This window comes from Salvelinus namaycush, chromosome 12 (assembly GCF_016432855.1).
Source record: "Salvelinus namaycush isolate Seneca chromosome 12, SaNama_1.0, whole genome shotgun sequence".
Lineage (NCBI taxonomy): Eukaryota > Metazoa > Chordata > Actinopteri > Salmoniformes > Salmonidae > Salvelinus > Salvelinus namaycush.
In genome coordinates this window covers 27,214,335-27,236,656 of record NC_052318.1, presented here as the reverse complement: position 1 = coordinate 27,236,656, position 22,322 = coordinate 27,214,335, and the positions used below count along the sequence as shown (strand labels likewise).

The 22,322-nt window shown below is 44.9% G+C and overlaps 1 protein-coding gene across 1 annotated transcript in view; it reads right to left on the bottom strand.

The window, feature by feature from the left end:
* The window catches only part of LOC120057057 (nuclear receptor corepressor 1-like), a 113,271-nt gene that overhangs the window by 7,948 nt on the left and 83,001 nt on the right, over positions 1-22,322 (bottom strand). The window contains exons 22-38 of the mRNA XM_039005438.1: positions 17,559-17,685; positions 16,653-16,857; positions 15,751-15,912; positions 14,696-14,862; positions 13,400-13,517; positions 13,007-13,093; positions 12,136-12,194; positions 11,715-11,880; positions 11,518-11,637; positions 11,339-11,422; positions 10,680-10,936; positions 10,195-10,525; positions 9,687-9,911; positions 8,137-8,343; positions 7,540-7,689; positions 4,593-4,778; positions 4,273-4,411 (exon numbers count right to left, since the gene is read on the bottom strand). Of these exons, the coding sequence (XP_038861366.1) occupies positions 4,273-4,411; positions 4,593-4,778; positions 7,540-7,689; positions 8,137-8,343; positions 9,687-9,911; positions 10,195-10,525; positions 10,680-10,936; positions 11,339-11,422; positions 11,518-11,637; positions 11,715-11,880; positions 12,136-12,194; positions 13,007-13,093; positions 13,400-13,517; positions 14,696-14,862; positions 15,751-15,912; positions 16,653-16,857; positions 17,559-17,685 (2,790 nt within the window). The remainder of the gene's footprint in view (positions 1-4,272; positions 4,412-4,592; positions 4,779-7,539; positions 7,690-8,136; positions 8,344-9,686; positions 9,912-10,194; positions 10,526-10,679; positions 10,937-11,338; positions 11,423-11,517; positions 11,638-11,714; positions 11,881-12,135; positions 12,195-13,006; positions 13,094-13,399; positions 13,518-14,695; positions 14,863-15,750; positions 15,913-16,652; positions 16,858-17,558; positions 17,686-22,322) is intronic.

The following is a 22,322-nucleotide window of genomic DNA, read 5'->3' as shown; positions in this document are numbered from 1 at the left end:
AGTTACATATCATTTAAAGAAATCAGTCAATTGAAATAAACTCAGTAGGCCCTAATCTATGGATTTCACATGACTGGGAATAAAGATATGCCTCTGTTGGTCACCTTTAAAAAAATCAAGTGGATCAGAAAACCAGTCAGCATCTTGTGACCACCAGAGTATGTGAGCGGAGCGAAGAGCAGTGTGTGACTAGAGCGCAGAGTTAGATTCCCAAAGGCTGGTGCGTCGGCCTTCTTGCACGCTACCAATTTCGCTCCAGTAGCACTCACTTCATGAGCTCAGGGCATGCCCACTCCAGCATGCATTTGTAGTCTACTTATGTGCTGCTATAGTCCCTTGCTTTAGCTACTGTCATGGAGTTCACTAAATATTGATGGTATACTTACTACGTGCACATGCTAAATGAAAGGAATGAGATGGGTTGCTAACTAAGTGTGTCATCGTAGCAAAATATTTATAAACTAAAACTCAGATCTCTTAAAAGTTTCATTCATTTTTTTCCATTACACACACAGCCATAATATGATTTTGTCTCAATAGGCCTGGCTTATTCTCACTTTCAAGGAGCTTTCACTTTTGATTGGGCTATTTTGTATGAAAACCAAATTCCTACCTATAAAAATAAAAACCTCTGCATCTACGCCCAGCCTGGCAAGAGTGGCCAAAAGGGTGTTTAGTATCTCCAGTGGCTCTGCAAGCACGGTGAGGATATTCTCCACTGCTGGCCTGCTCTCCAGGCACCATCGCATGAGCCTGAAGCCACATTCTCACACCAAACTCCTGTTTTTTTTATTATTAAAAAAAAAGCAATGCAGACGGAGCCTAACAATGCATTTTTCGTTTAATTTGTATTTAATTGTAAGTAAGTCACAGCCTATATGTGCAATTTATAGACTAATGATTTAATACAACAAAATGTTGTTTAAATGTGGAGCACTTTATGTCCCTACCAGCCAATTGTGTCTCACTCGCAAATGCTTCACAATGCATTTCTTTGTAGGCTACAGCCTTGAAATAATATAGCCTAAATAATACATTTTCGTTCAATCGTGTTTGGCTCCTGACCTATTTAGAGTGTTTGCATGCTGTTTAATATGACATGTAGCCTATTTCAAATGATGAGCACTTCTTACATTAAACTTTTTTTATTAAAATACTTTTCATTCAAATCATATGGTTTGGTTTTAATACTTCAAAACCGAATAGTAGGTCCAGGTAGTCAGAAAAATAGATGGGTGTTGGTTAAATTGTGCTTTTAAAACTTCTTATGGCTGCAATCCCGTTAACGGGATCGATATGACAACCGCCGGTGAAAGTGCAGGGCGCCAAATTCAAACAACAGAAATCTCATAATTAAAATTCCTCAAACATACATGTATCTTATACAATTTTAAAGGTAATCTTGTTGTTAATCCCACCAAAGTGTCCGATTTCAAATAGGCTTTTCAGCGAAAGCACCACAAACGATTATGTTAGGTCACCACCAACTCACAGAAAAATTCAGCCAAAGCACAAAGAGATAAAATTAATCACTAACCTTTGATAATCTTCAGCAGATGACACTCATAGGACTTCATGTTACACAATACATATGTCTTGTTCGATTAAGTTCATATTTATATCCAAAAACCTGTTTACTTTGGCGCCATGTTCAGAAATGCCTCCAAAATATCCGGAGAAATTGTAGAGAGCCACGTCAAAGCCACGTCAAAGAAATACTCATCATAAACTTTGATGAGATACATGTTTTACATAGAATTAAAGATACACTTGTTCTTAATGCAACCGCTGTCAGATTTCAAAAAGCTTTACGGCAAAACACAATATTCAATAATCTGAAAACAGCGTTCAGCCACAAAAGCAAGCCATACAGTTACCCGCCAAATTGTGCAGTCAACAAAACTCATAAAAAGCATTATAAATCTTCACTTACCTTTGCTGATCTTCGTCGGAATGCACTCCCAGGACTCCCACATGTTAGTTTTGTTCGGTAATGTCCATCATTTATGTCCAAATAGCTATTTTTGTAGCGTGTTTGGTAAACAAATCCAACGTCAGGAAGCGCGTTCACTAAAAGCTGACGAAATGTTAAAGTTCCGTAACAGTCAGTAGAAACATGTCAAACGATGTATTGAATCAATCTTTAGAATGTTTTTTACATAAATCTTGAATAACGTTTCAACCGGAGAATTACATTGACTTCAGATGAGCGATGGAACAGAGCTCCCTCATGTGCACGCGCATGGTCAAAGAATGGTCAGGTCATGGCAGACCTGACTAATTCCCCTCTCATTCGGCCCCCCTTCACAGTAGAGGCATCAGACAAGGTTCTACAGACTGTTGACATCTAGTGGAAGCCGTAGGAAGTGCAAACTCATCCATATCTCGCTGTGATTTCAATAGGATCTTGGTTGAAAATCGACCAGCCTCAGAATTTCCACTTCCTGTTTGGATTTTTTCTCAGGTTTTTGCCTGCCATATGAGTTCTGTTATACTCAGACATAATTCAAACAGTTTTAGAAACTTCAGAGTGTTTTCTATCCAATACTAATAATAATATGCATATATTAGCAACTATGACTGAGGAGCAGGCCGTTTACTCTGGGCACCTCTGTGCACCTTTCATCCAAGCTACTCATTACTGCCCCTGCAGCCATAAGAAGTTAATGAATGGAGCGACCGTTTTTCCCCCTGTGAGCGCAGGATGTTTTTTTTAGCGGAGCGGTTGGAAAGGACGTTGAGCGCCAGAACAGTGTGCAAGCATTTGCCTCATGAAGCGCAACACATCTCCTTCGTATAGGGTTGATCAGGCAGTTGATTGTAGCCTGTTGAATGTTGTCCCACTCCCCTTCAATGGATGTGCGAAGTTGCTGGATATTGGCGGGAACTGGAACACGCTGTCATACATCGATACAGACCATCCCAAACATGCTCAATGGGTGAGTATGCAGGCCATGGAAGAACTGGGACATTTTCAGCTTTCAGGAATTGTGTAAAGATACTTTAAACATTTTTTATTTTACTTTTATTTAACTAGGCAAGTCAGTTAAGAACAAATTCTTATTTTCAATGGCGGCCTAGGAACAGTGGGTTAACTGCCTTGTTTAGGAGCAGAACGACAGATTTTTACCTTGTCAGCTCAGGGATTCGATCTTGCAACCTTTCGGTTACTAGTCCAACGCTCTAACCACTAACCCTTGCGGTGTGGGGTCGTGCATTATCATGCTGAAACATGAGCTGATGGCGGCGGATGAATGGCTGGACAATGGGCCTCAGGATCTCATCACGGTATCTCTGTGCATTCAAATTGTCATCAATAAAATACAACTGTGTTCGTTGTCTGTAGCTTATGCCTGCCCATACTATAACCCCACCATGGGGTAAACCGCTCCCACACGAAGCTATACACATTGTCTGCGGTGTGAGGCCGGTTGGAGGTACTGCCAAATGAACATTAAATTCTCTGGCAACAGCTCTGGTGAGCATTCTTGCAGTCAGCATGCCAATTGCACGCTCCCTCAAAACTTGAGACATCTGTGGCATTGTGTTGTATGACAAAACCACACATTTTAGAGTAGCCTTGTATTGTCCCCAGCACAAGGTGCACCTGTGTAATGATCATGCTGTTTAATCAGCTTCTTGATATGCCGGAGGTGGATGGATTATCTTGGCAAAGGAGAAACGCTCACAAATGTTTATTTCAGCTCATGAAACATGGGCCCAACACTTTAAATAATGCTTTTACATTTTTGTCCAGCACACAGTCAAAAGTTTTAGAACACCTACTCATGCAAGGGTTTTTCTTTATCTTTACTATTTTCTACATTGTAGTTGGTTGGTTGAGAGAATGCCAAGAGTGTGCAAAACTGTCAAGTCAAAGGTGACTTTTTTGGTTACTACATGATTCCATGTGTGTTATTTCATAGTTTTGATGTCTAAACTATTATTCTACAATGTAGAAAATAGTAAAAAATAAATTGAATGAGTAGGTGTGTCCAAACTTTTGACTGGTACTGTACATATATAGAACAAGGGAGAGGGTAAAGAGTAGAAGGGCTGTTATGTTTTGTGAGCATGTACAGGGTTTTCATTGCAAACGGCATAACATTAAAACATTTAGTGCAGGCAGGCATGCTCCTGACGTGTTGCGGTTTGCAACTGAAAGTATGCCCATAAGAATGGATTAACAGTACACACACACACTAAGACTCAGTGTACATGAGGTGAGGTCAGGGCTTACCAGGCCAGAGCGGAGCAAGCTTAGAGACTCACATGAGAGGGGTGATGACGCCCTTGCTGTTGGCTCCCTGGAAGATGCTGGGCCGCTGCTGCTGCGCTTCCTGTGACCTCATAGAGGGGGAGGGGCTACGCAGGTATCCACGGCTACCTGGTCTGTCTGGCTGCCCTTGACCTGGGGGACAAATAAGAGCGGACTTCAATAACAGAGAAGAGCAATTCAAAGTTGGAAGCATATAATGGCTTTTCCAACACTGTCCAATCGAAATAAACTACTATTATATAGCTCACATTCACATGCATTTCTGTATTATTGATGACAGTACAGCACTATACAATATAATGACAAGTCTCACCTCCACGCATGTAGTCATTGGCAACCGCTGCAGCCACTGCTCGCTCACGCTCTCGTTGTCTTTGCTCCTGTTCCCGCTCCCTGTGCTCCCTTTCTCTCTCTTTTTCTCGATGCTCCCGCTCACGCTCCCTCTCTCGTTCTCGCTCCTGGTTGGCCGCTGCAGTAGCTACGAGGTGGGCTTGGTGGCCTGTAGACACAAAGAAACAGACAACACACACAGCAGGGTTACACACCATTAGGGCTGCAAAGGGTCGGAAACTTTCCGGGAAATTTCCATGGGAAGTAAGCCCGGGAATTTTGTTTAAATTCATCAAAAAAAGTTAGCTTATAACAGTGAACCTTTTTTGTGGGACACAAGGCAATTCTAGGTCTTGTGGCAGATTTTGGTTAAACTATCCTAAATTCAATGGAATTGCACCCTCTGCATGCACAGCGCACTCTTCCATCACATGTACAGCCGATTCTCAAAATCTTGCACACTAATGAGATGCTATTGAGCCCACACTACTACACTGTCTGAGCCAAGGACTACATGCTTTCTGGTAAGTTTTGATTACGATACTGGGTGGGGTGAATATATTTTATATGACAAACATGATTTTTTGTTAACTAGTAAATAGTAGCCTACAGCAAAACATGTTTAAATCATTTATAACAATTTCTGCTAGTTCGTTGTTGCTACCATGTGGGTTTTATATTGCTTGAGCCTGCTAATTGAGGAGTGTTAATTCACCTGTTTCCATACAGGTTTCATTTTTAAAACATTTATCTTACAAAGGAGTTGTTTAATCAAACTGCTTAACTATTTATCTGTACATGGAATTGTATTTATAAAAAAAAATACAATTTACAAAAGAAATTCTAATCTTTACAGGAAAATGCCACGGGCACTATCTGATGTGTAGAGACATTTCACTGCAGCTAATGTAGAAGGAAAAGCTGTGTAAATTTGCAAATACTGTGCCAAATCATATGTGAAAAAGGCAACAAAGATGCAGAATCTGACCAAGGGCATAAAGTTCCCTCAGCACTCACAACAAGCAACCTCTGACAAAAGTTCCTCTACTTCTATTCGAGGTGAAAATTATGAATCAGACACCTTATCGATAGCAACAGCTCATGGTCCTCCTGGAATCAGGAGTTTATTTTGACTCAGTGGAGGAACGTAGTCAGAGAAAGGCTGATGCTCACAGGCAATGTGTATTGGAAGAGATTTCTGAATGTCCTTCGCCCAGCATACACCCCTCCAACCAGACATGCTTTATCTACCCATTTTCTGGATGCAGAGTTCAACAGAGTTCAAGGTCAAGCAAATCATAGAGAAAGCAGACTGCATTACAATCATCTCTGATGGGTGGTCGAATGTTCGTGGGCAAGGAATAATTAACTACATCTCCACCCCTCAACCAGTATTTTACAAGAGCACAGACACAAGGGACAACAGACACACCGGTCTCTACTTTGCAGATGAGCTGAAGGCAGTAATCAATGACCTTGGACCACAGAAGGTATTTGCACTGGTCACAGACAACGCTGTGAACATGAAGGCTGCTTGGTCTAAAGTGGAGGAGTCCTACTCTCACATCACACCCATTGGCTGTGCGGATCATGCATTGAATCTGCTCCTCAAGGACGTCATGGAACTGAAAACAATGGATACACTCTACAAGAGAGCCAAGGAAATGGTTAGGTATGTGAAGGGTCATCAAGTTACAGCAGCAATCTACCTCACCAAGCAAAGTGAGAAGAATAACAGCACCACATTGAAGCTGCCCAGCAACACCCGTTGGGTCGGTGGTGTCATCATGTTTGACAGTCTCCTGGAGGGGAAGGAGTCTCTCCAAGAAATGGCCATATCACAGTCTGACGATATGGACAAGAGGATCCTCCTGGATGATGTATTTTGGGAGAGAGTGGTAAGCAGCCTGAAACCTATAGCAGTAGCCATTGCACAGATTGAGGTAGACAATGCCATTCTGTCTGACGTTCAGACTCTGCTTGCAGATGTAAGAGAAGAAATCCGTACTGCCCTGCCCACTTCACTGTTGTGCCAAGCAGAGGAAACTGCAGTTCTGAAATACATCAAAAAGCATGAAGACTTCTGCCTGAAGCCCATACACGCCACAGCGTACATGTTGGACCCCAAGTATGCTGGCAAGAGCATCCTGTCTGGTGCAGAGATCAACAAGGCCTATGGTGTCATCACTATCGTGTCTTGCCACCTTGGCCTGGATAAGGGCAAGGTTCTTGGCAGTCTGGCGAAGTGCACTTCCAAGCAAGGGCTGTGGGATGGAGATGCAATATGGCAGTCGTGCCAACATATCTCATCAGCCACCTGGTGGAAAGGACTTTGTGGATCTGAAGCTCTTTCCCCTGTTGCCTCAGTCATCTTCCAAATCCCACCAACATCAGCCACCTCAGAGCGCAACTGGTCCTTGTTTGGGAACACACACACCAAATCCCGCAACAGGCTGACCAATACAAGGGTTGAAAAATTGGTGGCCATCCGGGCAAATTTGAGGCTTTTTGAGCCTGACAACGAGCCATCCTCAACAAGGTTGGAAAGTGACAGTGGAGATGAGGCCTCAGAGTCTGATGTTCAAGAGGTGGACATTGAGGAGATCCAGGGAGAAGACATGGAAGACTGAGAGGAAGACAACCAAAGCTTAAGTTTAGACTATCACCGTGATGTTGACCAATCTTTCAACAGCGGTCGCATGGTAGCATCTCAAATTGAACTTCTAACAAAGCGAATGTCTGATTTTGAGAAGAGAAGTTACTGAACTATGTGTTTATTTAGATCTGGTCCATAGAGGTGCGTAGACGTATGTTCAGATTCTCAGAACTCGGGAGTGTAGCAGGGCAGAGTGCTTAAGGGGCTGTGAGGTTAGGAGGAGGGTACAAAGGAACAAGAAGGGTGTCAGGTTGGGGCAGGATGGGGTCCTCACCTGGAGATATGGAGGCTTGGTTGAAAGGCCTAGGAGGGAAAGGGGGTTGAGCTCCGGGGATGTAGGTGATGCGGTCCAAAGTGGGAGTACCTGTTCCCCCAGGGTGAGGCAACAGGATAGTTGGAGGCATCTGGGCTAGATCAATAATCCCTTTTACAGACAGAAGCAAAGGGCCAACAGTGAGCAACATGAACCAAATCCATAGGATCAATTTGAAGAGTTATGAATGAACACTTTGTACAGTAGCCTTGGTTTTACCAGACACCTTACTCTGAACAATGCTCAAGGTGTGTGGAGTGGTGGTCACCTTGTGAGAGGCAACCACTGGGCAAATGAAAATTGGAAGTTTGTCAATACCCAATTTATAAAATTAAGTATTAGCTGTAGTCAGCTGCAGCCCCAAAATATACATAAACAAATCAGCTATAGTAAACTAAAATTCTAAATCAATATGAGGCCATTTGTGAGGGTCATTTGCTTCTGAGCGTCTGGAAAAAGGTAGCCACTAATTCACAAGCACACAGTCTGCGTACTATCCCCCCACCTCCCTCCCGTGAGAGAGGGACACACAGACAGCCAGCCGCCAGAGTCCAGTACCTCGCGCTCCGGGAGGGTAAGACAGAGCTATCGGTTGCTGTTCCCGTGGCGACAGGCCCCTGGCGACATCGGGCCGTGGGATAACCTGCATCTGCTGGGAGGTGATATAATCATTGAGGATGGTCTGCCTCGTGTTCTCCATGGTGTACAGCTGGTAGGTGTTGTGGTAGCCCGTTGGGGACGGCTGCCTCGGGAACATGTACGCAGCTGCAGTGGGAAAGAGGAGGATAGATGAGGAGCAAACAGAGACCAATAATATGAACAACAGGAGCGCTCCTTACTAGTGATGCACCGATATAACATCTAAAATAATCCTATTTTATAAGACAGTTCTTATATGATTAATTGTGGTCGGACCCATCTATGTGAAGCAAGCCACAATAAGGATTAGCCTTCAAAATAAAAGTACAGCATAACTCTATTTGTATTCATTTGCATCACTGTCAATGACATACTTTTATTTTGAAGGCAAACCGCAAATCCCACTAGTGTGCCTAATCCTTATTGTGGCTAGCTTCACAACACATAACCCGGTCCGTTCGAGCCTCACTAGCCAGATGAAGCTAGCTGGCTGCTTATAACATTAGCTTTGGGCAACAGGGTTAAGTAGCTGGCTAGCTATTTATTTTCATGAACTGGAGTTCAATTTCAATAGCCGAACAGCAAGTGGCAACCTAGCTAATACTTACAAGGATTCCCAAATCATTGCTAAAAATAATGAAAATGACTGCAGTTTCTACTGGTCATTGTTTTTAGGCTGGTTGTATTGGTGCTAGCTTGGTACCAAGCTAAAGCTAGCTACCCCAGAAGTTGTGGTCGAACAAATTATGCTTTATTACCAAAGCGGTAGTGTAAACACATTGTTCGTGACCGGTGTTTGCAGACTTTTGTACAGCTTTGACAGTACTACTTTATATTTCTTGACACGCAAAGACCCAAACGGCGTTCTATAGTATGCATGTTGTGAAGGTAATAGCAGTGACGCAATCACTGTGTAACTCCGGTAGGGCAACAAATGAAAAATAGAGCACTTGGTTGTGTGTACCGGTGCTCAACCAGTCGGCGAAAGTCAACATCACCCACGACAGAGAACGGTTGATTGTCAAGGGCAATGAATTACATTATCTTGGATTTGGCCTTTGAGTTGTCTCGCAGACATTTTCTTACTCTTTCAAATGACTGCTCGATCCACACAGCAGACATTGTGGGCTAGGTTAGGAATGCTGTGTTGCATGTGTAGCGCAAAATTTTACGTAGCGTCATTATATCATGTACCAACGTTATATAGGTATGCACGGTAGCTTTGACATCGGGCCGATACCGATGTTGGCATTTTTAGCTAATATCGTCTGATTCCGATATATCGTGGATCCCTAACGTCAACTGACTCAACCTGAGACTGGACAGGACATTCAGTGCCTATGAATGAGAGACGCCAAAGATACCCTTCATCAGTTTACCCAGAATCATTCCAGGATTCAGGCCTATTACTGTGTCGTTTAATGGAGGTTGGCTTAGGTTCATTGGAGTGGCTGTGTAGCGTGTCCTACCTGGGTCCAGGACGGCCCTGTGGAAGAGGGCAGGGTCTAGGTGTGGAGGCAGGTGGAACCTGGGCTCTCCGGGGGCCATGGGGCGGTGGTGGGGGTCGAAGGGGCTGTGGGAGGCCATAGGGTGGTTGGGGTCACCCCCTGACACAGGAGACTTGGCTGGAACACTGTCCCTCTGAGTGGGGGTCATGGTACTCTTCCGGTCATGGGACGCAGGCTTCCCAGAGCCTGGATAGGGGAGAAATGATCACAATTACAAATGGGTTTCATCAATACAAAATCACAAAGTTGGTTTATATATAGTACTGTAAACATAACTAGCTAATATAAAAATGTGTTCAACACTTTCAATGTAGGAAAATTGTAATGATGTAAAGACCCATAGCAACACATCATCCCTTGTGAACTGATTGCTGTACAGTGAAACTACATGGTGCAGTCAGATACAGCTGACAGGATACATCTGCATTGAAAGTGAAGAATAAGAGAGGGATTGTCAGACGAGACGTACCCTCCTGTCCTCGGCCCAGCATTGGCGAGCCTCTGGACATGGAGCTAGTGCTGTAGTTGACCGGTGTCCTGCGGGCGTCGGCATCTTGGTACATGCCCGGGCTGAGCTGGGACTTTCCTTGCTCCTGGTGGGTGGAACGCAGGACGGAGGTTGCCGAGTTGACCACAGAGGTGTGGCGCGCTCGCTGCTCCGCTGCCGCCTTGCTCTCCTCATACTTGGCCCGCTCCATGGCCTCCAACGGGGGCATGGTGTGACCATGGGGCAGCCTACTGGGACTGGTGATCAGGGACTTGACGTTGTGCTTGATGGACAACTGGCTCAGAGGATGGCCCTGGTAGAGAGAGGAGAGGAGAGGAGGGGAGGGATTAGAGTCTGCTGGTGACAATGGACAGACCGACACGATGCACTCAGTCAAATCAGGCTAATAAAATACACTGTCACACACGCCTACACACACAAATGTGCTCACTCTCTCAAACACGCACCTGGGATATGGAGCCCTCCATGGAGGCTCGGATGTTGGCAGCCATGTCGGGGGTCTTGCGGGGGTCCTGTCCAGGCTGCTCCTGGCGGGGGATCTCGTGGATGGAGCGGCCCATCTCCTTAATGGTGTTCACCCCCTCGTAGGGCTTACCCTTACCTATCCCTCCCTCAAAGGAGCGGATGGGTGGACTCTCCCTCTTTATCTGCTTGCCATACTTCATGCTCTCCTCATAGACCTCTGCAGAGGTTCTGGGTGTACCTGGAGTGGGAAGAGAAAAACACAAAGCTGGAATCTGTACATGGTGAAAACGACAAGATATTACAACAACAAAGAAGTTACTTCAAACAACAAACACATTTTCTTTCCCTTGGACATCATTGCACATGAGATTGAACAGCATTGTTCCTCTGTTTCATCAACAAAACAATAGCAAATGCGTTGGGGGGGTGAACAGTGGTGTCATTGCAGATTTCAGCTTTAATGTGGGTTACATTTAAATAGTAAAAATCATATCTGATTAATTTAATTGATTTAGCTGTTTTCAAATGACTGATTTACATACAGTTGTCTTCATTATAATTATCTGATCTGCCAGGTTCTCGCTCATGACCCAGTACATCTGAGTTTTGGAGCTGTGATGACACCTGATCGCTTAATTACCTTGCATGATGGATCCAGTCATGATGGGCCTCTCCTTAGACTCCCCGTGGGGACTGTCTCTGGGCAGGGCTCGGCTGATCAACCCTGACAAACACACACACAGTCAGTCACTCTCACACAGTGGCCTGAATATATGCACAGAGACGAGGGTAAAAGGAAAAAAAACACACACGCCTTACCTTCGAAGGGGGCTCCTTCTCTCCCGGGGTGGCCTCTGGCGACCTCCATCATATCATAGGAGCGTTTGAGCTCATGGCCTGTCCTGGGGCTACGCGTGGCCTCTCTTGGGTTCTTAATGGCTACGGAGACAGGAGCTGATTTACAGATATACAAAAGGATCAAGGTCAGAGTGACCACTAACAGAACTTAGCCTTACCGTCGTAGGAGAGGATGTGTCCACTCTTGCCTTCGTAGATGACGTGTCCCTTGGCCAGCTGTTCCCGAGCCTTCTCTGGACTACTCAGGTCCTCCGTGGGCAGCTTGGTGATGGTGCCCTTCAGCAGGTCAGCCGCAATGCTGGACCCGGATAGGGCTGGCGTGCCCTGGTCACACGGAAGAGAGAGAAAGGGAGAGAGAGAAATAGGTCCAGAGAGAGGGAGAAGATCAACAACCAGAAACTATTTAATAGATGTTACATTTTTCATTTCAAAGAAATTTGCTCCAAGAATATTAGACTACTTCATAGAATATACACAGATTTACATAATCATAAACTAAATTGTTCTATAAGACATCCATAGACAGGGTGGTGCTTGGACACACATACTGGTTTAGCAATGTTAATGTCATTCTAATACCTGTGTGATTGATCCTCTGGCTGGGTTTCCCCTGCTGATACCCCCATCCATTGGGCCTCCTAGAAGGAAGACAACAGAGAGAGAGGTTGGTATGCATGGATACATGAGGGCTGTACAGTTGGCATTTTATTCCTGCTCAGAATCACTCAATGCTCAATGCCAATTTTCCCCTCATTCTCCCTGAACTGTGCACTTGTTGACTCCAAGGATGTAAAATATAATTGGTGTAAGAAATATGGTACACTCTGGCTACACTAATGTAATGCTTCTAAATCTTTGAAGGGGAGTGAACAAATGCACACTTCAGGGTGAAGAGTAGAGCAATGGCCTGAAGTTCAAACCACACCCCCATGTCACCTCAGAGGTCAGTTGTAGAAGAAGGTGTGAGGAAGACTGCTGGTGAGAGGAGGTGCTCGTTGAACTTGGGCTTGTGAAGGCCCACTCCCCCTCTCTCCCTCCCTCCCTCACCAGCATGCCACATTCTGTCAGGTCTGTGCAAACAGAGGGCTGGAGAGAGGTAGGGTGGAGGTCGGTGCCAGACTCCTCCATTTCATTCTCCCTCAGCCTGCGATAATGCTCTTTTTCTCTTAAATTTCTCACAGACCTGGGTTCAAATAGTATTTGAAATATTTAGCCCCAGAAATGCAAATCCCACTCATCTGCCACTACAAGCAGGCAAACACTGAGTATTTGAAAGATTTAATATAGTGTTTGAACACAGGTGTGGTTTCTGAGTATTCACTGTTGGAATCTGCATCGTTTGGTGAGTGACACTCACACACTTCACCACGGTGAAAGGGGAACCACACCGAAGGATAAACACATTGACAAACAGATTGAAAGGTTTTGAGATGGACAGACAAACACGCACCTCTGACTACCCCCTCATATTGCGTCCGAGAGAGGAGTCCCTCAGACTGACCACGCGGAGAACACTCCTCCTGCTTAATGTAGGACACTAGGGAGAGGGAGGGAGGTGGAGAGAATGAACAGGGGACAATTAGGGAAGGGAAGTGGGATATTTGGGACTGTCACATCAGGTCTGAATGTGATTAAACTTTAACAATATGCCTCTCTCATGCAAATCTAATAGCAGTGAGAGGACAGGAGATGATGATAGACAGCAGGGCTATGTTCCAATATCCACACTAGCATACCACTTAGTAAGAAGACATGTATTGGGCATTTATTGTAAGTAGTATTATAGTTTAGTCATTGGGAATGTGTGTAGGGTGTGTGTGTTGTCCAGAATGGCTTGTCATACCAGGCTTGGTGGGGTCCTGCTGCCTGGGCAGGCCCAGGGATATGGAGCCCACAGAACTCTTTGCCCCCTCTGGGCCACCGTAGACAGCATGAGACGGCAGGTACGTACCAGGAGTCCCCTGAAATGGCCGGAACAGACAGGTCAGAATCAGGTCAGGATTGCAAAATTCCAGTTGGTTAACCAAGATTTCTGAAAAACCTTGAAACTTGTCTGGAAATATACAGCAGGGAAATACAAGGAAGGTGCAGTGTACACAAATAAAGGTGGATCCAAGTGACATGTACCAAAGTTTCCCCTTTGGCATATTGGCTAGTAACCGTTACTAAATACAGACTACCGTGTGCTACAAGGGCAAATACCCTTATCGGTTTCTTAGTAAATCATTATCACACAACAAATACTGCTATATTATGACTGAATGAGAAAGAGAGAATGGTGCCGAAAAACTATATGATCACTTCTTCCACCAAATAGAACATACCAAAAGCTCCAGCTACCGTGCAGTTTCTAGGCACAAGGGCAGGGGTTGCCAAACTCTTTTGGCCTGTGACCCCATCATGTAAAAAAAAAAAAGGTGATGTCATCAATAGCAAATGCCTACTTAAAAAAAAAATTGGGGCTATGACATTCTATTACAAATCAGTCTGTCAGTAGATTTGGCAGTATTTTGATCTGAAATTAGTATGGTTTCAAGTGATTGAAACGCATGTGGAAAGGCATTGGGAAGTTCAGAAGATCATCAGGCAATAATTTTGTATGATCTTCTGTGTAGAAAAGATCATCATCATTGATATTATTTTTCCCAGTCTGATTTAGTGCCTGCTCATGTCCACTCTATTCTAATGAGGCTTGTGTTCATTGTAGAGGGAAACAGAAGACCCATATGTGTTGCTGAGAGTCTTATCGTTCAGTGATGGAGTCATAACATTTTGTAGCATAAACCGTTCAAATGATAGAGCCACATCTGTAGGAAGAAAACAGAAACCACTGTTTATTACAACCGCATCTAGTGGCTGCCGGAGGTTACTGACGTAACGCTAGTTCTAAGAACCAAGCGCATTTAAAATGTATTTCAGAGTTTCTCGCATAACCCCATTTTCAAATCAGGCGACCCCACATTACATCGCAACCCCTAGTTTGGGAAACGCTCCACAAGGGACGTAAGCGCCGCTTAGGGCCCCACAACCGCTAGGGCACTCAAAATGCTAGAAACGGCCCTGTCCAGCTACACCTGTGTCGGTCTTTACCAGGGGGCTGGCTGGATCTGAGGCCTCACCTGATGGATAGGGGTCTTACCTGGGAGATGGAGCCACCCTGGATAAAGGAAGGCTTGTCTGTGGGTTTAGAGGTTGGAATGAGCGGAGGAGGAGATGGAATGTTGGCGGGTCGGCTGTGTCTGGAGAAAGTCACACGGACTCCATCAGGCAGGCTCTGGACCACCTGGTTGGGAGCTGGCTGGAGCACTGGGAGAGGAGAGAAAACAGTAAAAGTTAGAAAGTGACACACTCGATAATATGGTCACTTAGCATGAGACTTGTCTAGGATAGGCTGAGTAAGGAAAGAGAAAACACACAAAAAAACGTGTGGCAAGAATAGAGAATCGAGGCACTGAAAAGTATCTGCACGATTGCACCAAAAACACTTCAGGAAAAAATTATCTAAATTGATGTCCAGTATGGATAATGTTTTCTTTGGGTGCCATTCCTTCAATTCGCTACTAAATTCAGCCCAAATTGTTTCTCATTCTCAGCCAGTGAATCATTCATTAGTCTTACCAACAGGCTCCACCCGCATCCCATCTCCCATCTATGAGTGCATGATGATCAAACATTGATTTGCCCTAATGCTGCTCCCACAGATTTCCCAGACTGCAGTGTTCTACTCTGTTAGTGAGTCACAGTGACCGGGAGTGACCCGCTCCTTTCCTCCCCACCGCACACCCGTTCTCCATGCCCCTGCACTTTACTAAATCAAAAATGTTATATTTGTCTGGGAGAGTTCCTACAGAAGGCACAGATGTCAGCACCCTGGCAGCTCACACGGGAGATAAGAAAACAAGCTACTCCATAATTAAATACTGATAAAGCCTTACTGCAGCCAGGCTGTGTGTGTGTAATGTTAATTCATGATAGAGACAGATAGATGCTCAAGGCCAGCTACACTACAGCTGAATCTACTCACAGAGACAAAGGGGAAAGAGTATGGGGATGGAGTGCAAAAAGAATAAGGCCAACTGTACGAGCTTTAGCCAATGGAACAAGAGTTGGCTACAGCACAAACCGTATGGGACCAGGCTAGGTGAATGGTAGAGAGGAGGTCAGATGGGGGAGGACAGAGCAGAGGGCGGTTACCTGGAGGCACGCTGTAGCGGGAGGCGTTGGGGTCGTTGGGCTGAGGAGAGGCCTTGCTCATGTCCCTGGGAGAGAGCCTGTAGGGAGAGCCTGGCCGACCAGACTGGGCCTCCTGCTCCAGAGCCATCTTCATATCATAAGGCATGTAGGGGAAGGGCTTACCTGGAGAACACAATACAGAACAGAGACACATGAATGAAAACACTGCCACAACAAATTACACACACACACACACACACACAAATAGACAAAGAATCAGAAGATGAAACACAATTTAAGGAAATTCATCAGTTTTCTGAAGACACATGCTGTTGATTTTGATTATTCATTCCAAATCAACTAAAAATGATTGAGAAGCATCTTGACATTGATTCGTAGTTCACAAAACAAAGGCTGCTTTAATGCACCAACACGAACTTCAATTTTGCAGGCTTCTTCAAACATGGTATTGCGAGACTACCCGAAAACCTTCGTGGCTGAATGACTCTTCTGCCGTTCAAAATAGGACCCGCTTCTCTGTCTGTCTGCCTGGGAGGCACTGACTGTGTCCTGCTCTGACACACTCAAGTCATGCGCCTTCAAAAGTCGACCGCAGAATCACTCTCTTCCCCCAGAGGCATTTCAGGAAAAACAAGCCTTCCCCATCAGAGGCTTCATGTTTGCATCAGAGGTGAAATGGGGTCAGCTAACATCTTGTTCTGGCTCAGAAAGACATTTTAGAGTGGCAGTCTGAACCTGCTCTCTCTCTCTCCTCTCATATTTCCTTTTTTGACAGTGAACCTGACAGAAAAAATGCATTGGCTACAAATAGGCTGCTGTTGGTTGAGAGGCTCAGGTAGGTAGGGACTCAGAGGGAGGATATCGGTGTGTGAGTAGGTGTGTTTGTGTGTACTCTCTCTTACCCTCCCTGTCCACTATGGTCGGGCTGTGAGTGGTGAAGCCAGGGCAGTTGGTGGGTTGTCTGCTGCGCTCAGGTTCAGCCTGGTCCTGCCTCTGTTTCTCCTCGGCGTGGGCTGACTCGTGCACAGCCGTGATCTGGTGCTGGAACATGGCAAAACCGCTGAGGGGGGCTCCTATGGAAATTCCGCCAGGACCAAAAGGAACCACCTACAGGAAGGGGGCGAGGAGAGATGTCCATGTGAGGAAGACTGGGGGGGACAAGCTCTGTACAAGTGAAGCGAGCGGCTGATGCGTTGCCCACTAACCCTGAAGTTCCTCTATCTACATTTGTAAGAGTACAGGAAAAGTAGATGTTGATTGGACTTCAGGGTCAGAATTAAACACATAGTACTAAGGCATGACTTTAAACCATCCCAGAGAAAAGATAATGGACATTATTGGATGACTAAAATGTAAAACATTAGCTAAACAGTTGTCAGATTTGATAGTGTTCGTGTTTTGCACACAAATCTCAGCCATAGTGCTTAAAAAATCCAGTTTGTCTGATCTCATTCCATAAGAAATTAGGAGACAGAAGCACCATAGAAGAGGCCATTGGAGAGAAAGAAATTGACATCAGAAAACAATTTGACAGTGTCAGTACATTAGCATGATTGATTACACAAAACATGGGCACAATTAAATCCATGCTGACACATTGCTCAACTGATTGAATGACAGAAGATTAATGATTGGTAACAAATTGATTGACAGGTTGGTTGGAAAAATGCTGGGGATGATGGACTCACTTGACAGGGAGGTTGGTCTAAACAAGACATGCTTTCACCCTGCTGCCTGCCTCCGTGTGCCTGCCTCTCCGAATGGGCATATCTGATCATAGAAAAGTGTGGGTTGCTATAGTGACTGACCATGGGCGGGATGGCAGCGGCGCGCTGCTGGAGCTGCTGCATGTTGAGGTGGGCCTGCTTGGCCGTGGACATCAGCACTGAGCCGGGAGGGCTGAGCAGCGAAGGCTTGTCCATACTAGAGAAAATCCTTAGGTCACAGGAGAGAGGGGGAGACAAGGAGAGGAACGGTGAGACACACTGGTCAGAAAGAGTTGAGGTAATGGTCACAGGAGTTACAATAAAGGAGTCCTGTATGGAACAATTCAATTACCACTAATAATATCAACCATTTACCACCTTAATAATTAATCTAAGTAAATTTTGCCCTCATTTTGCCCTTCCTCTTGAATTTGCAGACGTGTTGCTGTGCGTTTTGTTGCTGTTCGTTTTGTTGCCAACTTTACTTTGCTAGCTGACAACTTTACGTTTTTTCTTCTTTTTCTTTTTAATTACCGTTTATATTTTTAGTTTTTCCATCGCAACTTTTTTCCCTCATTCAACTTTTTCACTCCGGACGCTTTATCTGGACATGGTTCGTCAGCACCTTCAACAGCCGAAGCTAAGTAGTAACATTAACATGATGTCTTCTAATTGCAGTCGCTGTACTCATAATATACAGGAGAACGATCGCCTTACGGCGAGGATAGCTGTGCTGCAAGCCCAGCTTCAGACGCAATCGTTAGGCAAGGGTAATTTCAGTGTAGGAAAGGAAGAAACAGCGTCTGTGCCACCAGTAAGTACAGATAGTAACGTTAGTATAAACCCCCCCGCACAGTCCCCGCAGCCGGACAACTTTCTCATGGCTTCTGGAGGGAAATGCTGTTGGAATGCTCAACTGGTGTCGCTCATTCAGCCGACAGAAACTTTCAACCGGTTCTCCCCATTATGTAGCGAGTCGGAGTCTGAGGCTGAGTCTTCTCTTGTCTCTACTCCTCCCGCTACGGGGTCTGAGACGCCGAAGGCTCCAACCATTAGCTCTGACAAATTGAAAACCCTAGTCATTGGCGACTCCATTACCCGCAGTATTAGACTTAAAACGAATCACCCAGCGATCATACACTGTTTACCAGGGGGCAGGGCTACCGACGTTAAGGCTAATCTAAAGATGGTGCTGGCTAAAGCTAAATCTGGCGAGTGTAGAGAGTATAGAGATATTGTTATCCACGTCGGCACCAACGATGTTAGGATGAAACAGTCAGAGGTCACCAAGTGCAACATAGCTTCAGCGTGTAAATCAGCTAGAAAGATGTGTCGGCATCGAGTAATTGTCTCTGGCCCCCTCCCAGTTAGGGGGAGTGACGAGCTCTACAGCAGAGTCTCAGCACTCAATCGCTGGTTGAAAACTGTTTTCTGCCCCTCCCAAAAGATAGAATTTGTAGATAATTGGCCCTCTTTCTGGGACTCACCCACAAACAGGACCAAGCCTGACCTGCTGAGGAGTGACGGACTCCATCCTAGCTGGAGGGGTGCTCTCATCTTATCTACCAACATAGATAGGGCTCTAACTCCTCTAGCTCCACAATGAAATAGGGTGCAGGCCAGGCAGCAGGCTGTTAGCCAACCTGCCAGCTTAGTGGAGTCTGCCAATAGCACAGTCAGTGTAGTCAGCTTAGCCATACCCATTGAGACTGTGTCTGTGCCTCGACCTAGGTTGGGCAAAACTAAACATGGCGGTGTTCGCCTTAGCAATCTTATTAGGATAAAGACCTCCTTCATTCCTGCCATTATTGAAAGAGATCGTGATACCTCACATCTCAAAATAGGGTTACTTAATGTTAGATCCCTCACTTCAAAGGCAGTCATAGTCAATGAACTAATCACTGATCATAATCTTGATGTGATTGGCCTGACTGAAACATGGCTTAAGCCTGATGAATTTACTGTGTTAAGAGGCCTCACCTCCTGGTTACACTAGTGACCATATCCCCCGTGCATCCCGCAAAGGCGGAGGTGTTGCTAACATTTACGATAGCAAATTTCAATTTACAAAAAAAAAAATGACGTTTTCGTCTTTTGAGCTTCTAGTCATGAAATCTATGCAGCCTACTCAATCACTTTTTATAGCTACTGTTTACAGGCCTCCTGGGCCATATACAGCGTTCCTCTCTGAGTTCCCTGAATTCCTATCAGACCTTGTAGTCATAGCAGATCATATTCTAATTTTTGGTGATTTTAATATTCATATGGAGAAGTCCACAGACCCACTCCAAAAGTCTTTCGGAGCCATCATCGACTCAGTGGGTTTTGTCCAACATGTCTCTGGACCTACTCACTGCCACAGTCATACTCTGGACCTAGTTTTGTCCCATGGAATAAATGTTGTAGATCTTAATGTTTTTCCACATAATCCTGGACTATCGGACCACCATTTTATTACGTTTGCAATCGCAACAAATAATCTGCTCAGACCCCAACCAAGGAGCATCAAAAGTCGTGCTATAAATTCTCAGACAACACAAAAATTCCTTGATGCCCTTCCAGACTCCTTCTGCCTACCCAAGGACGTCAGAGGACAAAAATCAGTTAACCACTTAACTGAGGAACTCAATTTAACCTTGCGCAATACCCTAGATGCAGTTGCACCCCTAAAAACGAAAAACATTTGTCATAAGAAACTAGCTCCCTGGTATACAGAAAATACCCGAGCTTTGAAGCAAGCTTCCAGAAAATTGGAACGGAAATGGCGCCACACCAAACTGGAAGTCTTCCGACTAGCTTGGAAAGACAGTACCGTGCAGTACCGAAGAGCCCTCACTGCTGCTCGATCATCCTACTTTTCCAACTTAATCGAGGAAAATAAGAACAATCCAAAATTTCTTTTTGATACTGTTGCAAAGCTAACTAAAAAGCAGCATTCCCCAAGAGAGGATGGCTTTCACTTCAGCAGTAATAAATTCATGAACTTCTTTGAGGAAAAGATCATGACCATTAGAAAGCAAATTACGGACTCCTCTTTGAATCTGCGTATTCCTCCAGGGCTTAGCTGTCCTGGATCTGCACAGCTCTGCCAGGGCCTGGGATCGGGAGAGACACTTAAGTGTTTTAGTACTATATCTCTTGACACAATGATGAAAATAATCATGGCCTCTAAACCTTCAAGCTGCATACTGGATCCTATTCCTACTAAACTACTGAAAGAGCTACTTCCTGTGCTTGGCCCTCCTATGTTGAACATAATAAACAGCTCTCTATCCACCGGATGTGTACCAAACTCACTAAAAGTGGCAGTAATAAAGCCTCTCTTGAAAAAGCCAAACCTTGACCCGGAAAATATAAAAAACTAATCGGCCTATATCGAATCTTCCATTCCTCTCAAAAATTTTAGAAAAAGCTGTTGCGCAGCAACTCACTGCCTTCCTGAAGACAAACAATGTATACGAAATGCTTCAGTCTGGTTTTAGACCCCATCATAGCACTGAGACTGCACTTGTGAAGGTGGTAAATGACCTTTTAATGGCGTCAGACCGAGGCTCTGCATCTGTCCTCGTGCTACTAGACCTTAGTGCTGCCTTTGACACCATCGATCACCACATTCTTTTGGAGAGACTGGAAACCCAAATTGGTCTACACGGACAAGTTCTGGCCTGGTTTAGATCTTACCTGTCGGAAAGATATCAGTTTGTCTCTGTGAATGGTTTGTCCTCTGACAAATCAACTGTACATTTTGGTGTTCCTCAAGGTTCCGTTTTAGGACCACTATTGTTTTCACTATATATTTTACCTCTTGGGGATGTTATTCGAAAACATAATGTTAACTTTCACTGCTATGCGGATGACACACAGCTGTACATTTCAATGAAACATGGTGAAGCCCCAAAATTGCCCTCGCTAGAAGCCTGTGTTTCAGACATAAGGAAGTGGATGGCTGAAAACTTTCTACTTTTAAACTCGGACAAAACAGAGATGCTTGTTCTAGGTCCCAAGAAACAAAGAGATCTTCTGTTAAATCTGACAATTCATCTTGGTTGTAAAGTCGTCTCAAATAAAACTGTGAAGGACCTCGGCGATACTCTTGACCCTGATCTCTCTTTTGAGGAACATATCAAGACTGTTTCAAGGACAGCTTTTTTCCATCTACGTAACATTGCAAAAATCAGAAATTTTCTGTCCAAAAATGATGCAGAAAAATTAATCCATGCATTTGTTACTTCTAGGTTAGACTACTGCAATGCTCTACTTTCCGGCTACCCGGATAAAGCACTAAATAAACTTCAGTTAGTGCTAAATACGGCTGCTAGAATCCTGACTAGAACCAAGAAATTTGATCATATTACTCCAGTGCTAGCTTCCCTACACTGGCTTCCTGTTAAGGCAAGGGCTGATTTCAAGGTTTTACTGTTAACCTATAAAGCGTTACATGGGCTTGCTCCTACCCATCTTTCCGAGTTGGTCCTGCCGTACATACCTATACATACGCTACGGTCACAAGACGCAGGCCTCCTAATTGTCCCTAGAATTTCTAAGCAAACAGCGGGAGGCAGGGCTTTCTCCTATAGATCTCCATTTTTATGGAACAGTCTGCCTACCCATGTGAGAGACGCAGACTCGGTCTCAACCTTTAAGTCTTTACTGAAGACTTATCTCTTCAGTAGGTCATATGATTGAGTGTAGTCTGGCCCAGGAGTGTGAAGGTGAACGGAAAGGCTCTGGAGCAACGAACCGCCCTTGCTGTCTCTGCCTGGCCGGTTCCCCTCTCTCCACTGGGATTCTCTGCCTCTAACCCTATTACAGGGGCTGAGTCACTGGCTTACTGGTGCTCTTTCATGCCGTCCCTAGGAGGGGTGC